The sequence below is a fragment of the Psammomys obesus genome, unplaced genomic scaffold, assembly GCF_907164565.1.
Source record: "Psammomys obesus unplaced genomic scaffold, mPsaObe1.curated_primary_1811, whole genome shotgun sequence".
NCBI classification, from domain to species: Eukaryota; Metazoa; Chordata; class Mammalia; order Rodentia; family Muridae; genus Psammomys; species Psammomys obesus.
In genome coordinates this window covers 15,263,463-15,283,730 of record NW_026592118.1, presented here as the reverse complement: position 1 = coordinate 15,283,730, position 20,268 = coordinate 15,263,463, and the positions used below count along the sequence as shown (strand labels likewise).

The 20,268-nt window shown below is 41.4% G+C and overlaps 1 protein-coding gene across 1 annotated transcript in view; it reads right to left on the bottom strand.

Annotated features, from left to right (window-relative positions):
* The window catches only part of Reln (reelin), a 423,857-nt gene that overhangs the window by 87,802 nt on the left and 315,787 nt on the right, over positions 1-20,268 (bottom strand). The window contains exons 22-28 of the mRNA XM_055612891.1: positions 15,912-16,117; positions 13,660-13,831; positions 12,991-13,191; positions 10,651-10,883; positions 5,706-5,863; positions 3,654-3,861; positions 1,728-1,804 (exon numbers count right to left, since the gene is read on the bottom strand). Of these exons, the coding sequence (XP_055468866.1) occupies positions 1,728-1,804; positions 3,654-3,861; positions 5,706-5,863; positions 10,651-10,883; positions 12,991-13,191; positions 13,660-13,831; positions 15,912-16,117 (1,255 nt within the window). The remainder of the gene's footprint in view (positions 1-1,727; positions 1,805-3,653; positions 3,862-5,705; positions 5,864-10,650; positions 10,884-12,990; positions 13,192-13,659; positions 13,832-15,911; positions 16,118-20,268) is intronic.

Below are 20,268 nucleotides of genomic sequence, written 5' to 3'. Positions count from 1 at the left end.
CTTCCTTCCTTCCTTCCTTCCTTCCTTCCTTCCTTCCTTCCTTCCTTCCTTCCTTCCTTCCTTCCTTCCTTCCTTCCTTCCTTTTTCTTGTTTACTTCCTTTCCCAGAGCTGCCTGTTTGGTGGCCATTAGAGCTATCCTATTTCCCATACTATACATGGTAGCAGTGTGCTTCCTGTCCCCTTCAGGATACTTTCCCTTTCTCCCTCCCACATGGCTGGCAACATTCAGTTCCCACCCAGCAGACAATCAGTATTCTGAGTGCTGGAATGATGATATCCGATAATGCGTAAAGAAAATGTAGCACAATGAAGAAAACATTTTTTTAAATTTTGTTTTAAGGAATTATTTTTTACTGTAGCATAACCAAGCTCATTGTGACTGATGTGTCTGTGGAGACATTGCAGTAACTATAATTATTTTATCTGCAGGACAATAGTATCAGACTTAAAACAGACTCCACACATATCTGTAGAAGAGACGAAAGAATGCAACATGGCCCATGAAAGTGAAAGGATGACTGGGATGATTACTAGAGCAGAAGTATTATGGTGGACACAGGAAACCACTTAAACCCTCAGCCAGGGATGGTGACCAGTGTTAAGCAGAGTTCCTGGCAGTCTGCTGACTAGCCAGTACCATTTGGTCCAGTGCGTCATACGCAGCTGCAGCCTGACATAGGAACAAGCTTAGCTGTCAGTGCTGTTTTAAGATTAAAGTTTGGAGGAAGACCCATCGGAGAAAGCTGTGGATTTCGTGTTAAGAACCAGTCGCATGCAGGGCTTCTGAAGGAATTCTAGCATGCCCACATGAATGCTGGAGCCACTTCCATTTCAAGGCCATCGCCGTGTTTCTTTCAGCACCTTGTAATTTGGGTAGAAAAAGTGGGAGCCCAGTGAGAGTGGAGTTTGGGTCAAGAGAAGGGAGGGTCATACGATGGCAAAGGCATCCATCCCAAGGTTGTGGTTCAACTCCTCGTTCGTCTGCTTTCTATCTGTGTGACTGTGTACTGTCCCTCTGCCTCACTCTCCACACTTCTTGAACAGTTCTAAGACAGTGTCTCTGGCAAACATGTACTCAGAATAGTACAAGGATTCTGTCCCCTCCAGAATGTCCAAGAGAAGAGTTTGATATGCAATTCAGTAATTCACTACGCAAACAAGTTTAGTCCTGGCACTGAAGGCAAAATTCTCTCCTATTGTTTTTCCCTCTCTGAGGAGAGCCATGAAGAAGTAGAATTCACTATAGCAAATGTCATTTGTTCCTGCCCAGACTCAGGGCAGTCACAGTTTTCAGGTTTAAGGAATTCAAGGAGAAGCTATGGGGTTGTGGATCCACGTAGCAAATCTTTCCTTGAAACAGAATGGAGGGCAAGGATGATCTAGGAAAACCAAAATACCAGTTTGTAAAATCCACACCAGACTCTGGGAAGAAAAAAAGGCTAATTAGCCAAAGTGGCTATAACATCTATAGAAACATGGTAGCCTGGGGGCTGGAGAGATGGCTCAGTGGTTAAGAGCACTCACTGGCTGCTGTTCCAGAGGACCTGGGTTCAATTCCCAGCACCCACACGGTGGCTCACAACTGCCTGTAACTCCAGTTCCAGGGGAATCTAGTTTCCACAAGTACCAGGCACACACACGGTACACAGACAAATATGCACAGACCCCTTAAAACATAAAACGATAAAATTAATTTACAAAAAATTTAAGAAATATTTCAGCTTACCCTCATTTCTAGCTCGTGGTTTGATGCAGGTAATGCCTGATGTTTTACTTCCAATTTGTACATAAAACTGAACCAGTCTGGGAGAAACCAAACAAACATACAGACTTCAGTTTGCTTACAGACACATGAAAAATAAAAGCTCCCGTCATTCTCAAGTGCCGCTTCTAAAGTCAGAGGGACAGACGATGCGCAGAACGACAAAGATAACAGTAAGTTACTTTGGAAAGCATTTTAAAAAAGTTAATTGATCTGAACAACTATTTCATTTGGTATAGCGATCCAAAGAAAAGACAGTTGAACCCCCATCTCATTGTGGCAGCTGATGTAATTTCATGACAAATTAAAAAAAAAATCTAGATAATGCAACCTTGGGAACTCGAGATGAGGGAAACGATATTGCCTACTGAGAAGCTGAAGACTCGGGAGGGGCATGCAATCACCTGTCTGCTACTGACTCAGGGGGAGCTGGCTAAATTTCCCACGCCAGACACTCAGTGTGATGTAAACTGTGCCTCTGCCACGGCAACTGGTGGGTCCTGCTGGGCTGGCAGGCCTGTGAGGACAGGATGCTGAAGGAAAGTGGAAAGACTGTGGAAGGCAACACTAGATTTTTAGCAAAGACCATGCATAAAATTTATTTATTTATTCATTTTCTTTTTCCTAACTTCCAGGTAATTTAATTGATGTAAAAACAGTCTCATTTTAAGTGTGCTGCTATTTCATTTGCTCGTAGAGCCAAACAGTTCTTGATTTTACCAGTAGGTGGCAGGACAGGCATCTAAGTTTCCTGGGGGCAGTTTTCAGTAAGTAACCACAAATGGCCAAGTACATGGAGGAACCATTTTCAGACATAAAATTCAAAGATGAAAATATGTTTATTTCCTCAGTTTACATTTAAAATATGTAAGAATTTATAGGATAACATAGAACTTTTGAAAACTAAGGTAATCCACGGTTTTAGGTCCTCTACATGCATTGTCCTTCTTTGGGTTGTTTGGGGTATTAGTCTCTGCAGGGTCTCAGGGCTCAGTTTTTTTTTTTTTAGTTCTGTTGGTCTCCTTTTGGAGCTCCTATCACCTCCAGGTCTTTCTATCTCCCCCTTCTTTAATAAGATTCCCTGCACTCTGTGCAAAGTTTGGCTATGAGTCTCAGCCTCTGCTTCAATACCTTGATCAGTAAAGTCTTTCAGAGGCCCTCTGTGCTAGGCTCCTGCCCTGTTCCTTGTCCTTTCCTGCTTCTAATGTCTATCCCGTTTGCCATTCTGAATGAGGCTTGAGCATCTTCCCTAGGGTCTTCCTTGTTGTTTAGCTTCTTTAGGAATATAGATTTTAGTATGGTTATCCTATATTATATGGCTCAGATATAACCCATAGATTCAGTCTCCAAGAGGGTTCCCTAGCAGTGGGAACAGGGACTGTCTCTGATGTGAACTCAGTGGCTCATTCTCTGATCACCTCCCCTTGGGGTGGGGGTGCAGCCTTGCCAGGCCACAGAGGAAGACAATGCAGCCAGTCCTGATGAGACCTGATAGGCTAGGGTGAGATAGAAGGGGAGGAAGACTTCACTTATCAGTGGACTGGGGGAGGGACATAGGGAAAGAAGAGGGAGGCAGGGTGGGATTGGGAGGAGATGAAGACACAGCCAGGATACAAATTGAATAAATTGTAATAAATGATAGTAATACAAAAGTCTAAAAAAGAAAACTAAAGGGAATATATACTAAACAATATAGGCCTTGACAATAAGCGTGTGTTTAATGTTGAGCTCTGGTGTGATTTTTTGTTATATTACCCATTTATTTTATTATATAGCTTACATTAAGCTTCATTTTCTACATATTATAATCCATAGGCAGACACATCATGCAAGATACTCAGTAACAGTAGTCTATTATGTCCAAAAGAAATGTTCTAATCAGCAACTTGCCTGATGTTCCTGGTGTCCAGTGGGACCGTCCTGGCTTCCCTTTTCCCAAGGCCATTGAAGTAGAGAGACCTGCCATCATTGAGTGTGCCACAGCCGGTGCCCACCTGCCCTCCTGTTATCTTGTACCACAGTGGGCTCAGCTTCCCCTCAAATCGGTCGAACATCTCACTGTGGTTAGGGATGTTTGACACACAGGTTCCCTGTGCAGCTTCAGGAGAGAAAAACACAAGTTTTGTTGGAATCACTACGCATTAAAGCATACACTTGGTACCTTGGCAAGAGTCTGTATCTGGCCTAAAGACAGCCATTATCACTAACATAAAAATTGGTGCCAGGCGTGTGGTGTGCGCCAGAAATCCCAGCAGTTGGGAGACAGAAGCAGAAAATTGTGCGGTTCCAGGCTCTCCTTGGCCACATAGTGAGTTTGAAGTCAGCGTGGGCTACATGAGACCCCGTTGCAAAGATAACAAAATGAAAATCGATTGAATTTGCCATTTCTGTCTTTTGAAAAAGATTAATTTTTTAAAAAGTCGTCCATATGTGTGTTTCCTTACACATGTGCACATTTGCCATTTGCACACGAGTGCATGTGCCTGAGGACGCTAGAGGCATCCGATTCCCCGGGAGCTGGAGATACAGGAGGTTGTGAGCCACCGACGTGGGGTTTGGGAGTTAAAGCAAGGTCCCTGCAAGGGCTCTTACCCCTGAGCTATCTCTCCAACCTTGCTACTAATTTATGTTTAAATGAAGACTGACACTGGAAAGGATGGATCTCCATGGCTGTTCCCACCTAGAAGCTGTGTGTGTGAGCAGAGCTCTTGTCCACAATAAAGTCGTTTACTGTCTTTCTACTAAGGGGCTCGCCAGGAAGGTCAACACAGGATTTTAAGATGCTGTCCTTGAAACTACACATGACATAGAAGCTTGCAGGAGCGAGCCAGTCTGCCTTTGGTTGTTCGCCAGAGGAAGGCCTGAGAAATGACAAGCTGGGATGGAGCCTTTTGATGTTGCTGCCAGAAAAAAAAAAACTTTAGAAGGAGATTTTGTAGCTTAAGATATTTTCTCCAATTTTATGCTTTAATCTCTTGAAACTTTTATGCAGCTCTCTTGAAACTTTTGCTATGGCAACACCCAAAGGTGAATGTTGTTAAAAAAAAAAACACACACACACACACACAAAAAAAAAACAAAACAAAACAAAAAACAAAACCTCTCCTGTAAAGCTCTTCTTTTGACAAACTCTTGGGTTTAGCATTTTATGTTCCATTTTAATTTTAAATGTAGAAAAGCATATTTCATATATATGTGTGTATGTATATAGTATACATGTATGTATCTGTGTATGTCTGTATGTAGTATGCATGTATGTATCTGTGATTGTATGTACATGTGTGTATGTATATGTATGTGTGTATGTACGTGTGTATGAATTATATGTGTGTATATATGTGTATGCATGTAGCATGCATGTATGTATCTGCGTATGTTTGTGTATATAGGTGTGTGCATGTATGTGTATATGTGTCTCCGTTTGTATGTATATGTTTATATGTATGTAGTCTGATGAGCTCAGGGGGACCTTGCAGGCATATGGCTAAGAACTTGGTTTGGGTTTCCAAGAATGACTGCCTGAGCACAGGGCCCACGTCTAGCAGTGTCTAGCTATATGACCCAAGAAGAATTGTTTAAAGAGATCCATTCTATGCCTCAGTTTCCTCAAATGTAAACAGTGCTATAGCACAATTATTATTAGAATCAAATGAGATAAAATAAAAAAGTATTTACTATGATGTTTGGCATGATTTAGAACCCCAAGCAATGTTCATTTTAATTACTGTTTAATAGCAAAGATAGTCTCTTTAGGGAGTGAAACTTAGCAGGTTTTCTTTCTTTTTTTAGGTCACTTGAAACTACAGAACACCAAGCAGCTCAAGTGCCTGGAAGGCCAAGTTCTAGAATTCGTGGACACAGAAGACGATAAACTGATGACTGTTTTCTTTGTAAGAATGAAGCTTTACAAGCAGCCTGTCAGAGACAGGTCTTTGGCCTCACCTGTGTATCCGAGGTCACAGAAACACACGCTGGAGATGCAGTCTCCATGGCCACTGCAGTAGCTAGGACAAGGCTCAGATATGTACACTCCATCTAAGCCAAAGGGGGTTACATTCTTCTGAGAGCTGCTCTCCTGGATCCACCGGAATCTGGTCTTGCTGTTGGGAGAAACAAGTCTGTCCTGACGTTCACGTCTCACCAAGCAGAGGAGTGCAGAAAGGCTCACCGAAGCTCACCAGAGCCAGGATTTCCCTGAGTGTCACGCCTGTGTGATACACACTCACCCTTTGCAAGGTGTCTCTCAAATCTTTCTCATCCCTGCCAGATCTCTTCTTCAGCACGAGCAGTTTAACATCCAGGAGGGAACAGGTACAATGGTCTTACATTATTTTTTCTACAGAAGATCTTTAATGTCGGATAGATAATGTTTGCATGTTTTTTTCACCCCATGCTCCCCATAACCAGAGATTACCCTTTTAATTTTCACCCTTCCATCATGCTAATTTTATGGTTATTTTTAGAAAGGCCATTTGAAAAAAATTGAATTTATTATTTCACAATTTCACGCATGTATATAATGCATTTTGATCATGTTTACTGCCATGGTACTCTCTTACATGCTCCCCTGTTCCCTCTGGAATCCTTTTTTCCAACATATTATTTGGCAGTCTTGAGGTCATCAAATAGAATGCTTTTTGTTGGGACATGCAAAGAGACTCTGGCTATTTGACATTGACAAGGGAAGGCAAGAGCTTGTAAGATAGCTGTCTTTCTACCCATGATTCCCATGTCCTCCTTGTCTCATCTTTAAATCTCTAAGTTGCTTATTCTGTGATTATTTAGTAACCAGACGGGATGCCTTTCAGCACTGCTGTGAATGAACAAAGAAAAATCGCCTTTACTACTTTGAGTTGGGAGTATCAAACTGACCAAGATTTCACTACTGTGCAATTCTTTTGGCATTTCTCCACATTGCACCTAATACCTGGTCCTGCTTCTGGTCTTGGTGATACGACACTGGGTTTGAACACAAGTGAGTGTCTTCAAAGTTCCTGGGATAAGAAGAGCTCGTAAAGAATTAAGTGAGCAGTGGCCGTGACCATGAGGTACCACATCTTGCCTGAAAGCAAGAGACAACTAAGAGAAGAGTTAAGCTCTGTGCTGAACCATAGATACTGAACCATAGGTTATTTGGGAAGGAAAGAAACATGAAAGAAGAGCTCATGTAGCTGAAATTTGTTGATGTAACTGTCCTCAAAGGATTTTCGTGAAGTTGGCAGCCCTGAAACACCATAATTATTTGATATGCAGACATATGAGTTTAAGTAAATATCTGTTAAAGTGGAGTTGTGGGGTTCTAATCACATTCTAAATATCAGTTCCCATACCCACAGATAAGTGTCGTCCTTACCCCTTATCAAAGAAACTTCTCTTTGCAATAGGCAGGGATGGTCACAGAAAGCCACAAGCAATCAAACTGCCCATTTGTGGAGCCCGTGCCAACTGATAGATCTACCACACAACTCCTGCACCCGAGCTCCGGGGTCGTGGCTGAAAGAGTGTAAGAGCCAGAGGAACAGACAGTATTCTGTGAGACTGTGTCTCTTAGGAATGTGAGACTGTACCCATAAAGCCTAAACAGGGTCTGTCTACACAGGAGCAGAACAAGGACAACAATAGACATGCTAGCTTGGAGGGGGAAAACCTCAAAAAAGCTATAGGCAACTAAGGAATGCCAAGTGTGGGAAAAATAGTCTTCTCCAGGGAAAAGCAAGCTGATTGGTTACCCAATACATACATACAAGTAACATAGCAGACTAAGAAGGTTGCACCTATGTATTTAGGAACGCCCACCCCATTCCCCACATCCCTCCATACCCACATCCACACACCAGCAATTAATGAAAATAGAGACTATACGTTGAAAAGAGCAAGGAGGGTTAGTTATATGGGAAGATTTGAAGGAGGGAAAGAAAAGACGAAGGTGATGTAATTACACCATAATTTCAAAAAAATAATTTAAAAAGTTCATTATAACAACAATTTGATGATGATGATGATGATGATATAGAACTAGTCAGACCATCCAAAGGAAGGGGGAAATAAGCCAAAGTTTAGCCAAAAAAGAATGTCTAGATTTCACATTAATATTTGGAGATGGAGCCTTTGCAATACATTATTTGTAGACTTCATGTGTCTCAATGGGGAGGCCTTTGGGAGTTGGGAGTGACACATATACCATTATATATTCACCACTGCCAGTGTCTGTCTTCTGTAGGCAAGAATCAGGTGGCTCATCGGAGCACAAATTACTCCTTTGAAAATTCCTCTTAGAATTATTTCTGAAAGAGCAAGTTTCCAGTAACTCCTGTAAGAATGCTGCCTCCTGGCAAAACAGCTTCAAGTCTTAATGCTTAGATGCTCAGCTTTGAACACTCCATTTGGAGCTTCCTGAGCTCAGCATACTGCAGAGGGTAAGCCAATCACTCATTTACTTGGGGCAGGGAGGAACAGATTTGCCAGTCTTTAGCAGAGGGCTCGTCATCACAAATGCCACCAATCAACAGGCTGGGTGGAATCCAAGTTAACCAGCAAGCTGGATTCTAATGGAGATGATTTCTTTTTTTCCTCCAAAAGCTGAAATCCAAGAAAATATCCAACTATGGAGAGCCTCCAATTATTTGGCCTACTTTTTGATATGAAGCCCAAGCTTTCCTGATTTTTCGTACATGGTTTTACCAAGTGAGTTATTCTACCCAGTAATGAAGAAACTAACTTACAGATTTAGCCACATTTTTCAGAGCTTGGGAGAAACCACATAAGATTTGTGTTCTTTGACTCTTGATCATCCTGCCTGTTCTCATGGGGATGTCTTTAATCACCCTGACACTCTAGTCATTGCAGCAAAGGGGTCTGCTGGATCCTCTCCAACTATATTTATGTTTTAGGAGGAGGAGCAGTTTGGGGCCACGCTTTCAGAAACCATGCAGGGTGGTTGAGGTAAGACAAATCAACAAACAAACAAATGGCACTGATACAGGCAGCTTCAGATGACTGGAGGCAAGATGACATGACTACCACAGACGGCAAACACTAACAGGCTCCTACGGAAGTGCTTCCTCAGGGAGGGACCTATGTAGGGCAAAACCGGCAGTTTTGGGCTGAGAATTGCTCTCAAAGAGAACTGTCTTTTTGAAGGTGACTCCTTATACCCTGCTCTCGGATAAGCGAGACTGAATTAACAAGCATCTTAGTGACAGTCAGACTTCCTATGGGCTAGGTAACTGACTGCCATGTACCTCCCATTTCTTATTGTCCCCTCACTTTTGTTTTTCTCTGCTAAACTACAAAATAACACTGATACAAAAAAAAAAAAAAAACCAAAGAAATTACATGTAACTTGACATGGATCTGATGATTGAAACAGATTTGTGGCTAGTTTTTTTAATAGCTGATATTTAAAGACTATGCTTTAAGCTGAGAGAGGTGGCACATGCCTGTAATCCCAGCACAGGCAGAGGCAGGCATAGCTCTGTGAGTTCAAGGCCAGCCTGGTCTACAAAACAAAAGTCCAGGACAGCCAAGGCTATGTAGATAATCCTGCTCAAACAAAACAAAACAAAACAAAACAAAACAAAAAAAAAAACAAAGGAAAAAGATTATGCTTTAAAGTTTATTGTGCTCACACAGATTTTTGTTTGTTTGAACACATAAGCATCCTAGACAGCCCACCGACAGCGACAGTGCATGTTCTTAAGGTCTACTCACTTAACTAATGATGGAGGCAGAGAATACAATTAACTTGAGTAGCCAGATCAATCTCAGTAAATCTGTGACCAATTGGGTGAAAAAATGCTCCAGGCAGAAAGGTGCTCAGCAGCTTTGTGACCATGCTGCTTCGCGAATAGAACACCGTCCCGGAGCACAGGAAAGGTTACCTTCAGCAAACAACTCTACGCCTCATGACTTCTTCCAAAAAAGTTAGCTTCTTGCTTACTTGGTTTATGCATTGGCAAGGAACCTGCTTCTTGGGCTTGGGGCCTCAGACTGGTGCTTTAGTTCCTGCACAGAGCCCGGGGGATGCTGAGTTCTAGACAGCCAAATGCTTCACCCATTCATTGTGTTAGGCCGCGTCAACGTCTAAAGAGTGTGGGAGTAAGCTGACTCATTTCCATCCGGAAGGCAAAGCCCTTGACTGAGACACACTTAATGTTACCGTCCAGAATTTAATTTCAAAGTGTCTAAGTGAAGAATGTTTCTCCACCTTTTCTAAAACGATGGAGTGAAAACTAATGATCTCTCTCTTGTACCTGCTATATCTGATGCAAAGTGCTATAAATTTATTCTAGAATATTGTGTCTGGAAAAAAAAAACATTTTTACAAAAAAAAGTCAGAATACACCTGCCTTTATTATTATTATTATTATTTTAATTTACCAATAGGGATGAAATGGTTCTGTATTTCTTAGCTGACATCTGCTGGTAGCTAAGTTGGCTCCTCCCTTATTGAAACTCATTCACTTCAAATTCTCAGTCTATTTATCTTATCTTCCATCAATGGATTTTTAATTTTTTCCATTATTATTTGTTTTAGTAGTCTATTTATAGTGACCATTTACAATGCAAGATACTTCAACTTTTCAATGTAAGGAAACAGCAAATAAATAAATATCTATGTATTGAAAAAGCTTTATGTAAGGCCATGCAGTTCTTTTAACCCTTAAAATCTTTTATTTACTGCTGTTTGCCATTGCAACTTGCAATAGGTGGGCGATGAACGGATATTTACTGAATGAGTTAATGCATGGATGAGCAAATAGGCTTCACCATCCATGTACGCTATTTTGGCAATTGTATCTCAGTTTTTCCCTTCTCAGGTCACTCCTTGGGTAGGAAGAGCCAGGCTGTATGCCACTATGGCACAGGACGAGAGAGACTGCTTTACCTGGATGCGAGGGACCTGGGAACGGCAATGGTGATTCGTGTCCATTCTTCAAAGTCCCCCGTATAGTAGACAGTGGGCTCACTCAGTTCTCGGGAGTTCCCCTCACAGCCTTTGCCTGCGGAAGCTGGCAAACAGCCCTCCTTCACCAGGAACCAGGACATGCCGGCATCGTGAGAATACTGCAGGAGAACGGGGGCTGTGCTGCTGAACTGACTGGCACACCCTATGTTCAGCTGTGAGAAAGAAGGACAGAATTAGACAGGGTTTTGATTCAAAGATATTACTTATCAAATTCGGGGCAATGGCAGCCAGGGCCCCCTGCTTCGGGTTGGCATGACATTTACGTGATAAGAAAGTTACAGCTCAGACCGAAGCCAGACCCTCTGTAAAATCCAGGAGGTTTCATTTCAATAGAGACCTGGACAAGCTCGCATCTTGGAGGTTTCTTGAGTCAGGAAGTATTTTTATTCTCATTCCCAGAGGAGACAAACAGGTAAGAACCTGTCCTTCAGAACATAGTTACCCAAAGGGAGGGCTGTCTTTGCTTTCTGTTTATTTCTTTGTTTGTTTTGTCCAGGATCAGTGTCAAAAAATAGCTGAGTTTCTGTCGTAGTGTATATTAACACAATGTAGAGATGTTCTGTGCAAGTCAGACCACTGTCAGCACAGAGTGGGCGTTGCCTAAAAACTGTAAGATGTGCAAACACCACTGCCCCAGCCCAGCTCTTTCTGTTTTTCTGCCCTTTACTTAGAGGCATGCATGGTTGAAACTGTCACATTGTAAGGACTTGCCTTTCACTTTCTGCTTTAGAGGGCTTTGTTATCACACACAGCACTGCAAAGGGTGCACAGTTTTCCCGGAGGGTGATGTCCGGAGAGGCCTCAGGAGTAGTATCACTGACTCAAAAATCTAGAAGCACTTGCATCTATTCTTTTTATGAAAGAAATCCTTTTGCCACATCACTAGGTTTGGGTATTGTAATTTAAGGCAGTTTTTCCCCCCTACATTGATGTATGAATAAATTTTAATGCTGTTTAGTTCATATTTTTGGTAACTACTGCTATCACACATTTGCCCTATTTATGTAGTTGATGCTGTTAGGCCCTGTGCACGGCTCTCTCACAGCACCTGGGACCTCTTCTGCTGGTGACTTTTTAGCATCTTGGCTTATTTTCTAGTTTCTGAGCTCCCTGAGGATTAGCGCTCAGAATTTGAGGTTCTATATCCCCAATAGCTGGTGTTACTCACATGGCAAGCAGTTACCAAGGATTAACCACAACTATAGTTTTATACAAATGATACCAAAAGGTATTTTAAGGGTCTCTAGTATACACTATCAATCCATGTCTAGTCCACAGTTAACAGCTAGCGTTAACTGAGAAACATTATAGCACTCTACGAACTTATTTGATATTAATATCAAGTGTCACCAACACATGCATATAGACACAGGTACTGTTATTGATGCTTTTCCATTGCAGTTTAATATCAGAATGTAAACAAAGGCAGATTACCATTTCCTAATTGTTTTATTTACGGCTAACTACCTTGTGTAAGGGCCTGTGAAAATTCTCCTGGAGAGCTATCCACAAACATCTGATCTCTTTAATGATTCCGTTTCTGAATTATTTAGTGTCTGCATCCTGTTGCTTTGTAAGGACCATGTAGTTGTACCAGCACATTAAAACTGCATTGCTTTCGGCTCCAGGATTCACCAATGGAGTTTTGTTATAAATGAACACAATGGAATTTTTGATTGGGCCCTGAGACAAGAGCTTGTCAAGGTAAATACTGTTTTAGTTGGCATGTTATCACGGCATGGAAAACAACATGCTTTCAGGAAAGTGATGCAAAGCGAGTTAACCATCACCAAATTGCAAGGAAGGGAGACAGCAAATGCTAGAGGAAAATGAAATACAAGCAGGGGTTGGGGGTTTGGAGTCTAGTTAGTGCGTGCAAAATCCTGGCCTTGATTGCCAACACACAATGAGAAGAACTGGTGAGACAGACAACTTATCCAGAAGGATCTGAAAGCAGGGGGTTCGTTACACAGCTCTCAGACTGAGATACCCACCCAATTTAATTTTCAATTATGGGAGAGTCGCATGAGCAACATAACACTACAGGTACAATTTCTGAGACCCCCTCAAAACCTAGCCAGCTGTTCCCCTTATGAGTATAGCTAAAAGCTTCACCGTTCTAAGACTGTGGAGCCTTCATTCAAGTGTGTCCCTTCTTCAACAGAATGTGAAAAAAAAATCTGTGTTCTCTTTTTGTATATACAAGTGGAGTTTTTCATTCCTTCACCTGCTCTGGGAAGACCCCTGTTGCATAAGTACCTTGAACTGGAGTACGTATCCAGGTTTCAGGGTTAGATCTCGAGTTACTGCAAATCGGTCTCCATCCGATTTCCCAAACACCATGGCTGAAGGCGTGGCAGCACAGAAGCTCTCGTTTTTCGCCATGCCTTCATTAGCCAACATGAGCCACACACTCATTTGATTCATAGGATAATCAAAAGCTGGCTTCTCATAAAAGTTCTATTAGGAACAACACAAACAAAAGAGGAAGACAGTTTGGTATCTCTGAAAACAAGGAAGAAACGTTCATCATGTGTACGCGTTTCCACGAAAATACAGAACCACTAAGCTTACTTAAAAAACAACAACAACAACAACAACAACACACAAACATAGAGCAACATTTCCTCTTGATTAAACAACCCAAAATATTTCGATACTATGTATCTAATTATTTTTTAAACCCACTAACTTCTTTTTTTTTTTTTTTTTTAATTTCTAGACCTCACAATCTTTCTCACATCTCAACAGTCTATGAACTAGCTGTCCAGGACTGAGTTTTCTTCCTGAAGAATGAAAACATACACATGGTTAAATTCACAGCACCCACCCCCCCGTCAGACACTAGGCTCTCAAGGAAGCCTGCCGTTCTTTCTCTGACCCACGGTCTCAGTCCTCTGCCTGCTGGTGTTCTGGCGTGAGACGTACCTGGGGCAAGGTTGGGTTGACAACTGGAATAACCTGCTTCTGCTTCTCTGACAGAATGATGATGTCATCGACTGCCCACTGGTCGTAGTCCTCCCCTGAGAACACGGGCTGCCACCAGCGGAACCTGGTACATGGGGTCTTCGCAGCAGCTGGGAGCTCCAGGTAGACAAATCTGCATAAAAACAAATTCTTCATGGCTGGGGGCGCAAAAGCTGTGCTGTGCTTAAAAGCTGGTGAGGTGACAGAGGCAGAAACAAGAGGTTTAGTTTTATTTGATCCCCTGGCACTTCAGGAATCTCTGGGTGTGGACAGATCACACAGGGGGCTTAGGTAGTGAGGAAGCTTTTGTCGTTATTTGGTCCATTTCATTGGTAATTGTGTTTCAACTGACACCGATTCACTGACTTCTTAGTGAAAGGCCATAACTTTAAAAATTTTTTTGTTTATTTTTATTTTATGGATATGGGTGCTTTGCCTGCATTTATGTAAGTAGCATGAGTGTATGCATATATCTCTAAGCAAGCCATATTATATATTATGTCATATTGGTATGTAATGGTCATCATTTTAAAAGAAGTATCTTGGGTTGTCGAGATAGCTCAGTGGGTAAAGGTGGGTAAAGGTGGCTGTTGCCAAGTCTGATGACCCATTTGATTTCCCTATAAATCAAGTGAGTGTGTGGCTGATGTTGGCTAATGAAGGCGTGGCTAAAAGAGAAGGAGGGAACTAGCTTTTGAAACTGTACTGTGTGACCTCCACACGCCCACACACGTGCACACTAATTAACATCGTAACAGAAGAAAAGAAATATCTAGAGAAACTTGCTCTTTTATTGTGTTACTACCTTAAAATAGTATGTTTAAAGTTTCAAAGTAATTCTTACTCATGGTGAAAACTATAACTTGGAATTTAAGACAAACCATAATCATCAATAAACTATATAAGGCTGGGCTCTATTAAATTTTTAATGTGTATCATCATTTTATAATTTATTATATATACAAAGTATTATATAATATAGTTCCTTACATTTTAAAACTCAAATTTATCACAAACAAGTCCCAAGTCTGTAAAATAATTTAAGACTATTTTAATGTTTATGTAATTTTGATCCCATAGGCACACCATTAATTATTTCATACTCTGCATAATTTTTCATGTTTTTCTTGCTATGTATAATTCGTTAGTAAATCATATGCATAAAGCATTTTGCCTTTGATTCTTGGTTTAGATAAGATTTTAGGTAAGATTCCTAGGCATGAAATTACTGGGTCATATTTATAGTCTCACTTTCTAAAGTCCTTCCTAGAAAAGTGGTGATAGTTTGCAGATGAAGTCAGAGAGTCTTACTGTTTCATGTTGAGAGAGCACTTGGAATTATTAAAGATGGTATGTAGCCTGTTTACAAACAGAAATTTCATGCAACAGAATCTCAACATTACCTGTGTCTTCATGAATATTTAGTTTGGGTTTTCTTTTCTTTTTTTTTTTCATTTTTTTCTTCTTTTGTTCTCCTGCTTTTTTTTTTTAATTTTGTTTTTAAAAATGGATTCTCAGCTCTTAAAAAAAAACTTGAATAAGCTTTTTATGGGGACAAGAATCCTTATTTCTCACATCTGTTGGAAATGTCCTTCTCAATTTGTTTTTCTCGACATCATAATTACATAATACATACATACATACATACATACATACATACACAAGTAGTTTTACATGTAGTAAATTTCTATGTGAGTAGTTCTTTTTCCCCCATTGAGTTTATATTCTGTTTAGCTGCTTTTCCAGGATCAGATAGTGATCTGTTGCCTAAATGAGGAAATCCTAAATCACTTTTCACAGCTTTTGGTGACATAAAGTGACAATGTAAACATTCCTCTCACCAAGTTTCCACTATGTCTTAACATGGTCTGATTAATCATTTATTTTTATTGACTGCTGACATGCTCCTTCTCACACACACATTGTAGCCTTGACTGTTTTGGAACTCCTGGAGACCCAACTGTCTCACCTTCACAAGTGCTCTGGTTACTGGTCTGTGTCACCATACTCAACTAACGTCTCTAAAAACCTAAATTAGTACAAGTGGTTTTTGTTTAATCACTTACATGAAAAGTTTTCATACATGACTTTCCTGCCAAACCTTCTTGAGCTTATCTGTTTGGGAACTGTCGACGTTTTAGATACATTTCAGTAACGATTTAATGCCTACCGTCAGTGGAACACACTAGAAGGCCCAGCAGCTGGGAGGTTACCTGGGCTTGCTGAAGTCCGAGAAGTACATTTCCGCCAGCAGGTGCCACTGGATGCCGCCGTTGTTGCTGTACTGGAGGAGGACTCCCTCCTCTCTGCTGTCAGGCTTGTTGCATGAGGCACTCTCTCCTCCTATCTGGATGTAGAACTGGACGAAGTCCACCCAAGACGTGTCCAGATCCCAGCTCACTAGTTGCCTTTTCCCAGCCTTTCCAAAGGACAGAAAATTCATTGTCAGTTACCTGGCAGCTCTCTGATACTTCATAGCTTGGTTTCAAGTCCACACGGGCACCCTGCACTACAGAAGACAATTCTGGTCCCAGTTAATACTAAGAAGAGCAAGTTCCACTCCTCTGTTGTCTCTGCTGTGGCTGTGGTTCCTATTCCTGGATGCACTCGCTTCATCTCTCCATCACTGATACCCAGACCCAGCTGTGAGACTCTTTAGAATTTCCTACTATACTAAAGAGTATTCTGGAGTTCTAAAGAGACAGTGCAAAATTAGTTTTACTCAGAACACTTTCAGTCTTTGCTAAGTCTTCTAATGGCAGAGAAATGGAGAAGAAAAATGAAAATGGACTCGGTGCATGTGTGTTTGTTTATGTTCATATGCATGCAAAGAGCTGAAGACAGTCCTGGGTGTCAACACTTAGGCAACATCTGTGTTTGTTTGTTTGTTTGTTAAGCTTTAGACAGCGTCTCTTGTTGGCTTCGAACTTGCCAATGAGGCTAGGCTGGTCGGCCGGGGAACTCTAAAGAACGCCCCAGAGCTGAGTACAAGTGTGTATCACCCCACCTCCTCCTAATTTAATTAATATAGTTTATCATTTCCTTTATTACTACTGCGGTTTGAGACGGAGTCTCACTAGGCAGACTTTGTTGTCCTGGGACTCACAATGTGGACCAGGGTGGCCCCAGACTCACAGAGATCCATCCACCTGCCTCTACTTCTCAGGGGCTGGGATCAAAGGTGTGCGTCACTATGCCTGGACAGGTTTCTTTTTCTTCTTCTTCTGTTTATCATGTGGGATCTACAGGTTGACCTCAGGTCCCTGGGCTTAAAAGACAAGCATTTCTGACTGAGCTGTACATTACTTGTAGCTGTGTTTGACTCTTAGTCCTTTGTTCATCCTGTCCATGAGCCACGTGGCCTCTCTGAGCTTTCATTTTTCCTCAGAGGCACAATGTGGGTAATAATACCTTCCTCAGAGAGTTATGACAACTGGGCTAAACAACATGTGATGCCTGAACACTGCATGCATTCTTGAAGGGGTATTTTCTCCAGAGTCCAGGTCAAAGCCGTTATCTCCAGAGCAAGCTAAAGTGAAATGGGCAAGATAGAAACCTCTCGACAAAAAGGAAGTCTCCAGTTTCTCCACCTGCCTTGCTCAGTCTCAGACAAAGCACTGGGAGGCACCATTTTAGTAAGCTTTGAGACATTCAGTAGTCTCTTCTGTCTCAAAGTGCTAGACATTTCCTGAAGTCCAGTGGCACACTTCCTTCTCTTGCTGGGTCCCTGCATGTCACGTGTTGCTGACGCTATTGCTGTGTGTGTGTGTGTGTGTGTGTGTGTGAGAGAGAGAGAGAGAGAGAGAGAGAGAGACTGATTGTCAAGAGGTTATCATTCTTGTTCTGTGTAATGACTTCAAGGTAAGGTTCACTGCGGATCCTCCCACTCAGCTTCTCCAAAGTTAATCAATAGACTTCTCTGGTCTTGGAGGGCACATGGGAGTTTGACCAGAAGTCAGGAAGAAAAATTGAGATGATGCAAATAGACTAAAAAAAAATTGTCACACTCACACGAAGCCTTAGTTTCATCTCCTGAGTTCACCGAGGGAGATTTTTTCTGTCACTGGAAGTCACAAGGGTGAGTATGTGTGGAGCAATTAAGAGGGTGTATTGCTAGCAAGAGCTCTAAAGCCAATTAAGAGTCCAAAGATGCCTGTGAAAGATAACTGAAGCTGACTCCAACGCAGGGCCTTACTCTTTAAACCTTTCCATTTCTAGTATGAACCCGAGGAACTCTTGCATAAACTTTGTATTGTCTTAGACTGTTCATTTGAAATGTGGTAGATGTGAAACACTCAGTTCTTTCACACCCCAGGACCACTGCAGGCAGGGGGGTGATTTGGAGAAAAACTCCAAGAATTAGCAGGTTCATTACAGTCTAGCAAACATCTTTGAAAAACACAGCATGTGGAAATGAGCCAGAAGGATAAGGCTCTAAGGTGAGAATTACACAAATCCAATTATCACAATTAGCTGTTTGAAATGAAGGTTTGTTGTGAATCCACTGCACAGGCTTGTTTTTCCTGGCTTCAGGGGTAGTCTATAGGGACCTGGAAACCACTTTTTAAGACTTTTGGAAATGATGGTAAATATTACACAAGTGCTTAGTTTGGCACTGAAAGTGTTTTTTTTTTTTTTTTTTTTTTTTTTTTTTTTTTTTTTTCATAGAGAAATAGCATATATCATTGGTTCACTGACCTGAAATGTTGAGCACTGACTTAGAATACGATATAATAATTGCTTCGAAGTTTTCTTACTTTGCCGTGATGTACAGGTTCGTGCACATATGTGCACATACATGCATATGTGATGTGTATCTGTATACATGTGTTGGAGCCACAGGCTAAATGAGTATGTTTTCACTCCTTCAGTGGGGAAGTGATTATACAGATGATTTGAAATACTTTGAGAACTACCTCAGATGTCCTAGAATTTTTATACCTAAGAGTCTGTACCAGAGGAATGGTATGTGTAAGAAAAACAAATTGGAGGCTAAAGGCTTCCTACTTTAAGGGTTCAGCTAAAATAAACCAAGTCTTATTAGGTAACAGAACTGACAACATTATCGCTAAAAAAAAAAAAAAATATCTGTGACTTTTCACCCCTTGCATCTTGCTAGATTTCTTTATTCAAAATGTTACTAGAGTAAAAAACTTCTATTATATTTACTTGAAAGTAACTATTTCTTTAAAATTTCTCATTTTTAGTTTAATTAATTGATTCTTTAATAACTGTGCCAAATATCTTGAAAAGAAGCTATAGACTGTTGGCACAGACAATGATGACAACTACAGACCAACACTCATTACTTTTGGAATTCCCTTTGGTCTTATGGGTATTTAATAATTCTAGAACTACTTGTTTTGAGTATTTACTGACATGCAAATGCCAAGATCATGATGTGCATTTTGGAGCGGATCACTTTATCTAGAGATCAGCTTGGAAAAGGAAAATGCACTCTGCCTGGTACTGTGAGAAAAGCAATAAAAAGACAACCAGTTACACGTCAAATCGGAGAGGAATTCAAAGAATACAGTGACTGAAACGGTTTGTCCTAGCTCCCACAAGCTGCCTGGAAAAGCAACCTGTTAGCAGGATGTGGCAAGGCTCATGTGAATGCAGAGAAGGTAGGAGGTAGGGCAGGTATAGCCAGAACAAAGGCAGAGAAACAGACACAACCTTTAACCACGAGAGGTTCCCGGCTGGAGCAGAGAACTCCTGCTTAGAAAATGAATACAAGTGACACAGGTGGGGAAAGAGGGACAGCCAGAAAGAGGATGAAGGGATTTTTAGCTGCATTAACTTGCTGTGCTGGGCACATGATCTAGCAGTCTTCATTTGCTGCCTGTTCATCATTTCAAGTGCTCTGTCATGGGGAATGCCTAACTACTTGCTTTAGAGGGCTGCCAAACCAGTGAGCACACAAGCCAGGCTACTGCAGTCAGAAGTCTCTATTCCCTCTCACAGTGACAAGTCAATCCGACACACGAATAGGAAAATGTTCGCTGAGTATACAAGTAATTGTTGTCCCTGAGGCCAGGCCCACCTAAGTTTTCTATCTTTTGATTGCATGGACCCAATTTTTTTATTCTTTTGGTTTAAGTTTTTCCACTTATAATTCTAAACAGATAGATTTTACTAGAGGAAAAAAAGAGAGAAAAAAGGCCCTGAGATATTTTTACAGAAGTCCAGAGGGGAAGGCTGGATTGAGAGATGAAGGGAAATTTTTACTTTTGAAATGATGACTTTTAAGTAGAAGGGCATAGATATGGGGAGTTCAATGACACTGATTTACAATTTAGTCTCATGAAAAATAAATGATGACTAATGCTTATTGTGCCCAACATGACTCTTTGTTCTTTATCCACACTAACTGGCTTGTTAGCCCCAACACTCCACTTTACAGACAAGAATACTGAAATACAGAGAAGAAACTCTGCAGGGGAGCCAGAATGGGAGCTCTGGAATGCAGCAAGGGAGCCAGAATGGGAGCTCTGGAATGCAGCAAGGGAGCCGGAATGGGAGCTCTGGAGTGCAGCAAAGGAGCCAGCCCAATAGCTCTGGAGTGCA